Genomic DNA, 13412 nt, shown 5'->3' with positions numbered 1-13412 from the left:
CCCTCTACTTCGACAGTCGTTGCTGACCCTAGCCTAGTGGTGGCATTTAATAATATATCCTTTATATCCTGCAAACTCCAGTTTTATTCTGCTTTATTCTAGACCACACCTAGAGTCCTGTGTCAAGTTCTGAGTGCCACAATTTAAGAAGGATATTGACAAGTTGGAATGTGTGCAGAGGAGGGCAACCAAGATGGTCAAAGGGTCTGGAAACCAAACCTTATGAAGAACGGTTGAAGGAGCTGGGTGTGTTTGGCCTGAAAAGGAGAAGATATGATAGCCATTTTCAAATATCTAATGGGGTGACACAAGGAGGATGGAGCAAGCTTATTTTTTTCCTGCTCCTGAAGGTAGGCCACAAACCATTCGCTTCAAGTTACAAGAGAGGCAATTCTGACTAAACATCAGGAAGAACTGTCTGACAGTAAGAGCTTTTCGAGAGTGGAGCAGACTCCCTCAGGAGGTTGTGGATTCTCCTTCCTTGGAGGTTTTTAAGCAGAGGTTGAATGGTCATCTGTCATGGCTCATAGAATCAAAGCATTGTGGAATTGGAAGGTATTTTATGAGATTTATGCACTGCCGGGGGTTTGACTGGATGACCCTTGGAGTCCCTTCCAACTCTACAACTCTATGATTCTATTATTCTATTTATATCCTCCCTTTTTCCAAGATTGGGACTCAAGGTGGCTTACACAGATTAAAAGGACGCTGATAAAGAAAACATAGAAAAGAGCAATAGTCAAGCTTGCAAAAATCTATCACTTGCCCGATAATAAATGTTGGAAATGTAAAGAAACTGAAGGTACATTCTTTCACCTTTGGTGGACGTGCCCAAGGATTAAGGCTTTCTGGGAGATGATTTATAATGAAATAAAAAAGGTATTTAAATATACCTTTCTGAAGAAACCAGAGGCCTTTCTCCTGGGCATAGTCAGCCAATCGGTGCCAAAGAAGGACAGAACTTTTTTTATGTATGCTACAACAGCAGCAAGAATACTCATTGCAAAGTATTGGAAGACACAAGATCTACCCACTCTGGAAGAATGGCAGATGAAGGTGATTGACTACATGGAATTGGCAGAAATGACTGGCAGAATCTGAGACCAGGGAGAAGAGTCGGTGAAAGAAGACTGGAAGAAATTTAAAGACTATTTACAGAAATATTGTAAAATTAAGGAATTTTAGAAGGATGTTGGATAGAAACTAAGTGGTTTCCAGCTGTAATGCTTTAAGAGAAATGAAAAAAGGTTTACAAATGGGTAAAAGCGTAATGGTAAGGATTTGCTGAACTAACAAACTGAACTGGAATACAAAAAAGGGAGGTACGAGGAGGTCCGAGGAAATAAGTGTAAGCAAGATAGGTTATGGAAAATTAACGTGTTTTTAACTGTTTTTAATTGTATGTTTATTTTTATTTTTCATTTCTTTGCTATATTTTAAAAACTTTATTCTTTTTTCTGTATTTTGTATTTGCTTATATTTTTACTTTTTGCTTAATTTTTGTATTCCTTGAAACTTTAATAAATATTTTTTTTTTAAAAAAAGAAAAGAGCAATAGTTTAAAAGTGATTAAATTATTATAGAATTTAAACAATACAAAAACATATTAATTAAAACACAGACTGAGCTTTTTAGCAGGACTGTGCTTTTCAACTTTCCCTACTCACCTTTAAATAAAGAAACAGGACTTACAGAACTGAGACTGAGAGCCATTTTAAGTAGTGAGGAAAAATACCTCTGTATTTATGTGGAGTGGCATTCCCTCCTGACAGTAAAACTGAAAAACTGCTGTGTCCTGCCTCTCTACCCATTTAAGAAGCCAGGTGCAGGTTTCCTCTGAGACACCCTCTGCTGGTAAACAATCCGTTCTTGGTTTCCTCTCCCTTCAGTCCTTTGGTTCCAGCAGCCAAAAATGGATTTTGCTTTTGATTTATGTCTACAGTGGAAGGTACTCTACCCTCTGTCAGCTCCATCATATAATCTAAACTGTGCATTGTTGGGGCGCTAATGCAAACATGAAATAATATACAGCATGTCATGCTTGATTCATTTTATATGACCCTCACTTGTATTGAATGGAAAATATCAACATGCACTGTAAAAACTGAAGTCAAATCACTGGTACGTTGGTTACTCGCCGACGGAACGCTGGAAGAAAGAGAATAATGAGAATTAGAACCATTCCAAATGCTCAGGCCCAATCTTGGTCTCAGCTCCTTTATTCTGTTTTTGTCTCCTGTTCTATCTTAGGAGCTATGGGGCACCAGGAGCAGTTTTAAAGAGACCCTGTGTTTTTAGTTACTGCGCGCCTCTTAAGAGTCATGTATCTATGTGTCTCGATTGAGATATTCTTGTTTTTATTATGTATTTTGTGCTTTTATATTGTGATTTTATAATTTGAACCACACTGAGACCTGCGGGTATAGGGCGGTATAAAAGTTGTTGTTGTTGTTGTTACACTGGCTACCACTTAGTTTCCATGCTCACAGTGCTCGTTTTGACCTATAAAGCCTTACGCAGCTCAGGTCTGCAATATTTTTATTTATTTGGACTACTGCTTGGACTACTGCAATGAGCTCTAAGTGGGGCTACCTTTGAAGGTGACCACTACAACTAATCCAGAATGCGGCAGCTAGACTGGTGACTGGGAGTGGCCGCCAAGACCATATAACACCAGTCCTGAAAGACCTACATTGGCTCCCAGTACATTTCCGAACACAATTCAAAGTGTTGGTGCTGACCTTTAAAGCCCTAAACAGCCTCGGCCCAGTATACCTGAAGGAGCGTCTCCACCCCCATCTTTCAGCCCAGACCCTGAGGTCCAGCTCCGAGGGCCTTCTGGAGGGTCCCTCATTGCGAGAAGTGAAGTTGCAGGGAACCAGGCAGAGGGCCTTCTTGGTGGTGGCGCCCGCCTGTGGAATGCCCTCCCATCAGATGTCAAAGAAATAGACAACTACCTGACTTTTAGAAAACATCTGAAGGCAGCCCTGTTTAGGGAAGTTTTTAATGTTTGATATTTTATTGTGTTTTTAATATATTCTGTTGGGAGCCGCCCAGAGTGGCTGGAGAAACCCAGGCAGATGAGCAAGGTATAAAAAATAAAAAATAAAAATATTTATTATTACATTTATATACCACCTTTACCTTCCAAGAATCTCAAGGTGGTGTACATGGTTTTCCTCCTCACCCCCACCCCCATTTCATCTCCACAAAAATCCAGCGAGGTAGGTTTGGCTAAGAGATGGTGCCTGGTCTGAGGTCACTCAGCTTCATGGCTGAGTGGGAATTCTAACCCTGCTCTCCCAGGTAGTAATCCAACACTCTAGCCATTACCTCAATGACCACCTCTCCCCATATGGGGAGACCTTACTGGTTTCATCCATCTTCCTTACACAAGAAGCTGCCTTTTTCGGTGGTGCCCCTCTGTCACCTGTGGAATGCTCTCCCCAGTGAAACATGCTTGGCACCACCACCATCCATGTTAAGGTTCCACGCTAATACAGTGGTTCCTCGGGTTACAGACGCTTCAGGTTACAGATGCTTCAGGTTACAGACTCCGCTAACCCAGAAATCGTACCTCGGGTTAAGACCTTTGCTTCAGGATGAGAACAGAATTGCGCAGCAGCAGTGGGAGGCCCCATTAGCTAAAGTAGTGTCTCAGGTTAAGAACAGTTTCAGGTTAAGAACGGACCTCCAGAACGAATTAAGTTCTTAACCCAAGGTACCACTGTACCTTTTTTATTCAGTTTGGGAGTTACAGTGAACTGTGTGGTTATTAGCAATGACAATAACTATAATAGATTTAAACTACATGCACCCTTCACCATAAGCGCCCAGGCAGGGGCGGAGGAAGGGGGGTGCAGTGGGGGCGGTCCTCCCCATGTGTCACCACTGGGGGGTGACAAAATGCCAGGCGGCACTCCCCACAGGCCTGCAGCACGCCTGAGCCATGCGTCTCTCCTGGGAGTGACGCGGTGGCTTGGGTGCCGCAGGCTCCATACTGCCCCAAACGGTCCACCCGCTGCCTCCCCCCAGCTGTAGGGCGGCTGAGTGGGAGGAGGCAGGCAGACTCCTTGGAGGCCCAACGGAGCATCCTGCCTCAACTCAGGGCAGGGTAAGCCGCCCCAGGCTCCCAGGGTGGGCCACAACAATGTTAGAAACAAAAACAATCGCAGCTAGAGTGAGTCATGTGGTGGAGCTAATCTTTTAGTGGGGTAGGTAGAACTTGTGCATCTTATTACATTACTGGAGAAGCATTTTAGGTATTTTCTATGGCACACTGTTTTGAGTTTTCTGGTTTGTAATTGTCATTTTTGCTGTTTACATTTCATCTTGATCACTTTTGAGTATAGACTATCAAATGTTATCAGTGATGATGATGATATAGTAATGGTTAAAAACCACCTCTATCTGATCTCTGGGGAAAGAACACAACCCCAGAATCTCTGGTTCCATAATATATTACTCACCTAAGAAGGAGTAAAGGATGCCCCCTGAAATGGCAAGTGCAGCAATGACCCCGAAAACGATCCCAGAAATTATCCCACTGCTCAGCTTCGTCTTGTCACTCTGTGGTGATTTGGTCACTGCACCTTGGATAATGATGGCGACATTTTATTACATTTCTATATCAGACACCTGGCCGAGTTTTCTGGGCAGTTGGCGTAAACAAGGAATTGCAAAATAACACCCACACGAAAACCAGAATAAAATCCCTCGAAAATAAAAGAAAAAGGCCAGGCAAAAATAAAGAAACTCAGACCCCAGCTAAAATCAGCATCAAACACAAGAACAAAAAGCAACTCAAACAGGAGTGGGGAACCTTAGGCCCAGAGCTTCTCTTTCTAGCCTTTTGGATGCTCACCAGATCACAACTCTCACCAGGCCTTGCTCTGCTTTTGCCTGGCTGAACTGTCATAATATGGCCCTGGAGAGCGGTGTGTGTGTGTGTGTGTGTGTGTGTGTATACAAAGAAAATTATAGTGGTTGCCTCAGCCACTTTTGCCTGTGACTATGCGCATCATTGGCATAGGGAACTTAGTACAGAACCTGAAGCACCCAATGTGATCGCATCGCTTCCTCTGTCAACCTGAAACTTTGCAACCAGCTTCAGCACTGCCTGTCTCATCCAGCGCTTCTGTTTCTATTGAAAGGCAGCTTTTAAGGAAATCGGCACATCTCAGCAAGCAACTTCACTCATGTAAAGAGTGCCAGAGGGAGTGTGTCAGTCCACAATGATTGCGTGGTTGATTAACTGAAGGCATATGTCAAGGTGATCACTGGAAGCAAAAGGTAAATTGTAGCCCTGACTCCTTGTTTACTTTGGCCCCACCACCCAATTTCCCTTTTTGGCTTTCCCCACTTTTAGCAAGTGCCTTCAGAAGGTCTGCTATAAGGCGATATCAGGATTGTGAAGAGGGCGGCATCCTTTAAGAGTGATTTATTTATTTTTTGTATAAAGTGTCTCTTGCATGGGCTGAATAGTCTAGATGCATGCCTGGGGGAGAGAGGGGCAGATTTAGACTCCCTCAGAGCCAACTCCATAGATTTTCCTTGCCCATGACCAACGGTCTTCTGGAAAGGTTCCCAGGAGAAAGGGGCAGGCAAGAGACCATCTCAATACCTGCTGCTGCTGGACACTTCCTCCCAAACAGAGCCATCCACCATCAACTGCCCTGTGGGAAGGATCCCAGGAGAAAGGTGAAGATAGCTCAGGTGCTGACCACGCCAAGGTAGCAGGTTCGATCCCCATAAGGGACAGCTGCATATTCCTGCATTGCGGGGAGTTGGACTAGATGATCCTCAGGGTCCCTTCCAACTCTATGGAATAAATGTGGGTCCTGCTCCAGCTGCTCTTTCCCTTCCCCTCCACAGGATCCTGTCAGAAGAATCCCAGGAGAGGATGGGTGTGATGTTAACATTTGAGAGTGCTGGAGGTGAAATATTTAAACAGGTTACCCAAACAGGACCAGGGGGGTGGAGTCAGAGGGACTATAAAACCAGCTCTTGGAGGGGCAAAGGGAGGAGTCCATTGGGAGTTGGGTGGTTGGTTGGAGTGGGAGTGAATTGGGATAGAGTTGTGGGTAGGTTGATTTAGTGTAGCGAAATAGGCTGAGTCAGGAATAGTTAGGGGCTAGGAAGACAAGTAAATATCTGAGAGGTGGTTTAGTGAGTGAGAACAGGTAGCGGAAGTTATAGGTCTGGATAGGCACCCCATGAATGTAATTGACCGATACTGTTTATGAAACCACATGCAATAAATAAACAAAAGTTTATGTTCCAATTTGCACCAGGTAGGGCCTGGGTGGAGGCAGCGAGAAATAAAGTGGTGGCACAGGGATCAATAAAAGGTGAAACGTCCGGGGACCCTGTGTGATCGCCACAATGGGACATAGGCAAAGACCATCTCAGAGCTTGCTCCAGCAGAACCATCCCCTCTTCACACACAACTTTTGTGCCATCTACTGCCCTGCCTCAGAGATCTCAAAAACTTTTAAAATATATTGATATTGTTTCCTTTTGTGGGTGGGGTTAACTTTGGAAGCATTTGTATCCTGAAAGCTGGTATATAAAAATTTGCATTCAGATAAACACAATTAAAAGTGATATGCAATCCTTGGGCTTTCTCCTGGAGATGTGTAAATGTTAGCAGACCATGCATGAGACTTAAAGATGAAGTGGGAAGAAATGCTTACCGGTACTTGTCTCGTTGAGCTCAGAGGAGACCTTGATTGTGACCGCCCCATATTTATTTGCTCCGGAGCAGGTGATTAAAGACTTTTTCTGGCCATCTAAGTCTCCTGGCCAGCTCAGGGTGCTGGTAACCGTATTGCCCTCAACCCAGGAGAAGAGTTTCATGGCCTCTGATCTCACAGTCTCATTTACAAGCTTCCCGTCCACATGCCATTCAATCTTGGATGGAGGCCAGGAGTGGATAGAACAGAAGCATAAGTGTCCTTTCTTCTCGTACTGGCACGTCGTGCTCCCCATGGTGGTGGTGGCCTCAGGGCGATCTGGGAAAAGATTTTGGAAAGCCAGGGTGAATGAATCCAATCCTGGGCTATTAACTTACCTGGCGTAGCTACGACAGAGCATGAGAGGCTTCTGGGATGCAGAAGGCGAGCCACAGCAGTAAACTCTGTCGTATGCAGAGGTCACACCTGGAATGGGGTAGCTGCATCCCAAAATGACCTGGCCAAGCATTAGGAGAAATGGGAGCTGTAGTCCATATCTTCAGGCATGGGGTGTAGGCTCTTGCCACTGGCTTGGAGTAAAGATTGATGGGGCTTCTAGTTCAGACAGCTCTGCTCACATATGTAGAGCCAGAACAAAGGCCGGTTGGGTGGTGGAGGGCAAGTGTGGTGCCAGTATATAAAAGGAACGTAGAGGGTACATTTATCATATGCAGTGGTTATGTAAGATAACAAAATCATTTTGGGAAATGATATATAATGAACTGAAAAAAATGTTTAAAATAACTTTTGTCAAAGCAAAAAAACCTGTAGCCTTTGTTTTTAGGAATTATAGGTACTGAGATTCCAAAAGATCAGAAAAGACTTTTTATGTACATGACAACAGCTGCACGAATGTTATTAACTCAAAGATGGAAAGAAGCAACAATCTCAACTAAGGAAGAATGGCAAGCCAAACTGCTGGACTTTGCCGAAATGACAAAACTGACTGGGAGACTGAGGAATCAAGAAGATAAGGACTTTAAAAAAGAGTGGGGAAATTTTATAAATTACCTAAGAGACCATTGTAAGCAAATCCAGACATTAGCTGGACTTCAAGAATCACTTGTAAAGCAATGAGGTTTATGTATAATTTAGAGAAATGAAAATCATGGAGAATATAATGATATGTAAATGGTTGGTTTTTTTTAATAAAAAAACTGTTATTAGGACCCATGAAAGGGATGGGGAAGGGGGAGCCACAAGATACAGAGAAATGACTATACAAAGAATTTTGCTATTTTAAAAAAAATTCAATAAATAAATAAATGGAATGTAGAAATGATCCTGCCATGTACAGGCCAGTAAGTCTTCAAAACATAATACCGTTGTTGTTTTTTCATGTATAACACGTCCCTGTGTATAAGATGCCCCCTATTTTGGGGGATGCAAAATTGAGAAAATGGGGGGAAATTGCCCTGAGTTGTTGAGCTTTCTTGGGTGGGGGGGGTGACCCAGGGTTATTGAGCTTTGGGGGCTGTTGGGAGTTGGAGTCCAACAACCTCTGTAGGGCACCAGATTGAGGGAAGGTAAACTTGTGCTCTTAGGGGATGAGGTGCCCAGCAACATTGTGACACAGACCCCGCTTGTCAGAAAGTGGGGGCACTGAGGGCACCAAAAAGGGAACTGGGGAACCCAAGGGCAAAACAGGTTGTGGGGATCTGATATTCGGGGAGATGCTGAGGGTTTGTGGATTTGAATGCAGTAGAAAGAAAAGAGAGAGCTACTCACAGCCAAAGGCAACGCGGGTGGATTGATGGACTGTTTTCTTCAAGTTATGGTATCTGACGCTGCAGGTGAGGACTTTGCCCTCATCATCTAAGGAGGGCGTAAAGGTGATGTCAGCTCCGTATGTCTTACTCCAGTCGCTCGCTGTCGTTTGCCAGAAATGTTTGACGTGATTCTTTAAATTGGCAGTCCAGTTGATTTGGGGTATACTGTCTGGGCACATTTCTGGCACGATACATCTGAAAGTGGCTGGTTTACGCCAGACTGCCTCTGATGGCTTCACAATCTTTGGCTTCGTCAGATCTAAAGAAGTGAGATTCACCGGGAAGGAGAGAGAAGAAAATTCACAGGGCATTGAGTAGGATGCACGAGCCCTGGATTAAGGGTGGGATTTCTCAGTCACAGACATTTTGCCACTCTTAACTCCCACCAAGGTTGTCATCCTTTCGTTCTCATGGGCCTCTTCCCCTACACACACACACAGTTAAGAACTGCATGATATCCTGGAAACTAACAGTCCACAGGTCCTAATGCAGTGTCGGCACAATTTTGAAACACTCAAATCACCCTAGAATCATAGAATCATAGAGTTGGAAGAGACCACAAGGGCCATCGAGTCCAACCCCCTGCCAAGCAGGAAACACCATCAGCACGCTGAAGTGCTTCAGAGTCTCTTGCTTCTAAATCCTATGTTTAATGCTCCTAGGGGAGCCACCTACCTGTCAAGAAAATCTGAGGTTGAGCATGAATTCGTTTATGGAAAGAAAGAAAGCTGAATCCTTCTCCTTTCTCAATTCGCAAGTAGTACCAGCCCACATCTTCTGGCCCCATATTCTTGATGCTGAAGGAGCAGTCACCAGTCTTAGGATCTCCTGTTAGCTTGAAATGGGTCTTGGTAAGATTTTGATTTTCGTTATTGGTGCAGACAATTTTACCGGGGATCCAATATCCGGGCCAGATCCAGCTGTGGGATTTATCTGCATCCTTAAGCCAAAAGACATATAATGGCCCAGACTTTTCCATGAACCATCTAGGTGTAGTAAACCTGCAGGCAACATAGGCACAGAAACCTTTCTGTACATTGATAGTTTCGGCCACTCTGATGGAAAAGTCGAAGTGCTGGGCCAGCGCACCTGCCAGAGAGGGAATAAAAAAGATTTAAGTGTTATCTAGAAATGTTCAATTAAAACAAGCTCAGTGTTCTCCTCCTCTAGGGTAGCCACCTGAGCATTGCCTCCCCAAAAGAGCCAATGTTTTGCCTGCCCCTGAGAAAGGGCAAAGAAAGACACTTGCATAAAACTTGAATAAAATCTGCAAAAATAATTCTCAGAGTACTATACTGGCTATCCCTGATTATTAATCACTGTCCTTGGAACTGTCCAGGATGCTGAACAACTTCTCTTAGCACGCTTGATTTCTGCTTCTTGCCATTTAAGAGACTTCAAGAGGATCAGAAAGTCGGCGGTTCGAATCCCCGCGATGGGGTGAGCTGCTGTTGCTCAGTCCCTGCTCCTGCCAACCTAGCAGTTCGAAAGCACGTCAAAGTGCAAGTAGATAAATAGGTACCGCTTCGGTGGGAAGGTAAACGGTGTTTCCGTGCACTGCTCTGGTTCGCCAGAAGTAGCTTAGTCATGCTGGCCACATGACCTGGAAGCTGTACGCCGGCTCCCTCGGCCAAAAAAGCGAGATGAGCACCGCAACCCCAGAGTTGGTCACGACTGGACCTAATGGTCAGGGGTCCTTTTACCTTTACCTTTACACTCCCTGCCTCTGAATCCCTTGCCCCAGCTATCTGCTCCAAACCACTGCACAACCCCACCATCCTCAATCTGACTTCATTGAGCCCCTACTTGCCTACCTTCTTCCCCAGAAGCTCCTCCTCCAACTCTGTGGAGCCACTTGTAGGCTTCAGCAAGGATGGAGACAAATCTAGAATCAGTTGACTCTGCCAGTCATTGGCTCTGGCTGTGTTTGCTGCGATCCAGTGGACAGGAACATTGGTTAAAAAAAAATATCAAAGCATTTCCTCACCTTGTCAATTTCACATCAGAAGGGACAGGGGAGAGGTGGTAATGGCAACAATAGCGGACAGGAAATAAGATAATGATGGGTGACTGGGGGGGGCATAAGGACTTGGACAAATCATAAAAAGACAAAGGAATTAGTGATTTTCTTCCTCTTCATTTCTGCACATGGCTCTTACCTTTGCAAAGTAAGGCAAGGATTAGGGTTGCCACTGTTGCTAGAGAGGACGCCAAACCTTTTGTCTTTGAGGAAGGATTGGCAACCTGCCAGCTATTCTCTGCCTCCATCATCTTCTGGCTACAAAGGAGATCTGTCAGAGGGAAAGAGGGAAGGGTTTGACAAGAAGGAGAATTGTGACTACAGGCCACTGAAAGATTTCTGGTTGTGCTTGGGGAGGTCTTATCAGCGATCCTTGCAGCCCAATCCCAGGCATGTTTACCCAGATTTAAGTCCCATTGAATTCAGTGGGGCTTACGCTCAAGGAGCTGTGCGTAGGCTTGCGATCTTAGATAAAAATCATGCCAGTGGTAGGAGGACGATTTTAATTTATTTGATTTAACTGGCAGGTAAATCTGTCAAAATTTGCTCCTCCATTTCTCACTTTCCCAATCTTAAGACCTTAATGATTCCACATCCGTTTATGAGGGGTTTTTTATATGTTTTTTTTTACTAAACTATGCATTATAATACACAATTTACCTCCTTACGTGCATTTTTGTAGATGGTACTTGACTGGAGCTGTACATCAAAATTCAGGGAAGTGTGTGAATGGCTGTGTTTTGTTTCGCATATTGTTGCAGAAAATGTGAATGGAGAAGACTCATCTTTAAGAGAGCCAGTGTGGTGTAGTGGTTAGGAGTGGTAGACTCGTAATCTGGTGAACCGGGTTCGCGTCTCCGCTCCTCCACATGCAGCTGCTGGGTGACCTTGGGCCAGTCACACTTCTTTGAAGTCTCCCAGCCCCACTCACCTCACAGACTGTTTGTTGTGGGGGAGGAAGGGAAAGGAGAATGGTAGCCGCTTTGAGAGTCCTTTGGGTAGTGATAAAGCGGGATATCAAATCCAAACTCTTCTTCTTCTTCTTCTTAAAATGAGAACCAAATTTCCAAATGCCCCATCCCTACCCAGATGTAACCTGAAATTGCTTGAAATGTGATTCACTCTCACCTCAAAATAGCAACAGTTTGGAAGCCCCGCAATCAGCTGGAAGTGGGGAAGAGAAGAGGGCACTGATGGAGTTTAAAATACTTAATGTACCTTGACTCATTTTTATAAAAATCTATAAACAATGGGAAAGTCTAATTTTCCACTTCTCTCTCCTACCTCACTGCCTCTTATTCATTCTAAGCAGATTCCAACTGCCTTGGAATATTACATCACAAAGGATGCCCATATTTTCAAAAGGCAAGGACATTCCACAGATTTGGATGAATCTATTCATTTCATAAAAACATTTTATTTTGTTTTTTAGAATTGGAAGGGACCCCAAGAGTCATCTAGTCCAATCACCTGCAATATAGGAATCTCAGATTTCTTTTTCTCAGTTTTCAAATATACCGTATATACTCGAGTATAAGCCGACCCAAATATAAGCCGAGGTACCTAATTTTAGGACAAAAAACTAGGAAAACTTATTGACTCGAGTTTAAGCCGGTTCACCACACCACAAACCTGGTGGCGGCGGCAGTGGAGGAGGAAGAACAAGCAGCCCAAAAGGGCTTCTTTCAGACTGCTCGCTCCTCTGCCACCGCCAACAGTGGCAGAGGCGGAGGAGGAGGAAGGAGCAGCCGCTTGTCCCTCTGCTGCTGCCTCTGCCGCTCACAAGAGCAGGCATGGGCGCTTGGTTGGGAGTGGCACAGCACAGCGCCTCTCCCAGCTGCGGCTCCTGTGCCTGCCCTTGCAAGAGGCGGGCAGCGGCGGAGGGACGAGCAGCAAGAAAGGGCTCTTTTCTTGCCACTCGCCCCTCCGCAGCTGCCCACCTCACTCGAGTATAAGCTGAGGCAGGCTTTTTCAGCATAAAAAATATGCTGAAAAAGTCAGGTTATATTCAAGTATATACGGTAAGTGCTCTGCATTCCCCCATTGTCATGAACTGGTTGGATGCAGAGGAATGGTGGGAGGAACAGGCTCGGAAACAACAAGAAGGCTCAGAGCCCCAGGAGTGGAGGTGGGACAATGATGAGTGGTCAGAGGGAGAAGAGGAGGTGTCGGAAGCTGAGGAAGTAACAGGGTTTAGTGAGCTGGGAGACTCTGTGGCAGAAAGAAGTCCAGAATCAGAGGTGGAAGCTGAAGCAGGAGGGTGGGAGGAGATAGGTCAAGAGGCAGAGAAGATTCAGGCTGGTGATGATCCATGGGTGTCTCGCCCTCCTGCCATGACAAGCTCCCCCTGCCCCCCCATTGTCTTCCAGAACCAGAAGAGTCATGAAAAGGGCAATTAAAAGATTAGTAGCACACAGATGCAGCCTCCAATTGCTTGTGGGGAGAAACCCTGGAGAGGAGGGGAGTAGTGGTCCCTACCTTCCCACCACTTAGGCAGTAGTGGGAAGGCAGGGACCTTCAATCTCAGCAACTGCTTCATGTGGGGGCAAGACCTACTAGGGATGGGTTGCTGTGCTCCTTAGACTTGACACTCTACCAAGCCTGTGCAGTCTGTGGTTTTGCTAGTAAAATGCTAACTCCAACTTGCACTGTGTGATTTACTGCTGGCTGGCTCGCGTCAGACATCAGTTTTTGAATTTGTGCAATGTTTGGCATGTGGGTACCTCTGGCTTTTTCAGTGCTCTCCTGTTGCGACCTTTTCCCCTGGTATCGTATTCATTTAATTGATGCTGCAACATTTCACACTTTTGTGAGTCACTTGGGGAGATTTGTATGCCCAAAGGCCAGTATGGAAGATCTTGGAAACAAATGATGCCCTGCCCTTTTTAG

General features: G+C 45.0%; 1 protein-coding gene across 2 annotated transcripts; it reads right to left on the bottom strand.

The window, feature by feature from the left end:
* Positions 1 to 1712: 1712 nt before the first annotated feature.
* Positions 1713 to 11828, bottom strand: LOC308484257 (sialic acid-binding Ig-like lectin 14). 2 transcript variants are annotated; one of them, XM_081019043.1, is made up of 7 exons: positions 11808 to 11828; positions 10663 to 10794; positions 9179 to 9592; positions 8463 to 8762; positions 6696 to 7013; positions 4470 to 4592; positions 1713 to 2148 (listed from the first exon to the last, which is right to left on the bottom strand). In XM_081019043.1, the coding sequence occupies exons 2-7, from the start codon at positions 10772 to 10774 to the stop codon at positions 2111 to 2113; spliced, it is 1305 nt and encodes a 434-aa protein (XP_080875169.1). In that variant the 5' UTR covers positions 10775 to 10794; positions 11808 to 11828; the 3' UTR covers positions 1713 to 2110. The 2 variants fall into 2 exon arrangements, with proteins under 2 accessions (XP_080875169.1, XP_080875168.1); XM_081019042.1 differs by having other exon boundaries at positions 11652 to 11827.
* Positions 11829 to 13412: the final 1584 nt, after the last annotated feature.

This window comes from Podarcis pityusensis (assembly GCF_964106645.2).
Source record: "Podarcis pityusensis genome assembly, chromosome: 8".
Classification (NCBI taxonomy): Eukaryota; Metazoa; Chordata; class Lepidosauria; order Squamata; family Lacertidae; genus Podarcis; species Podarcis pityusensis.
This window is presented reverse-complemented; position numbering and strand designations above follow the sequence as displayed.

Excerpts from the sequence above, each read along its gene's own strand:
- LOC308484257 (XM_081019043.1), bottom strand. The coding sequence starts at position 10,774 with ATGATGGAGGCAGAGAATAGCTGGCAGGTTGCCAATCCTTCCTCAAAG. Across the intron at positions 9,593-10,662 it reads CCTTGCCTTACTTTGCAAAG|GTGCGCTGGCCCAGCACTTC; the intron begins GTAAGAGCCATG and ends CCTCTCTGGCAG. Across the intron at positions 2,149-4,469 it reads CATCCTTTACTCCTTCTTAG|CGTTCCGTCGGCGAGTAACC; the intron begins GTGAGTAATATA and ends TCTTTCTTCCAG.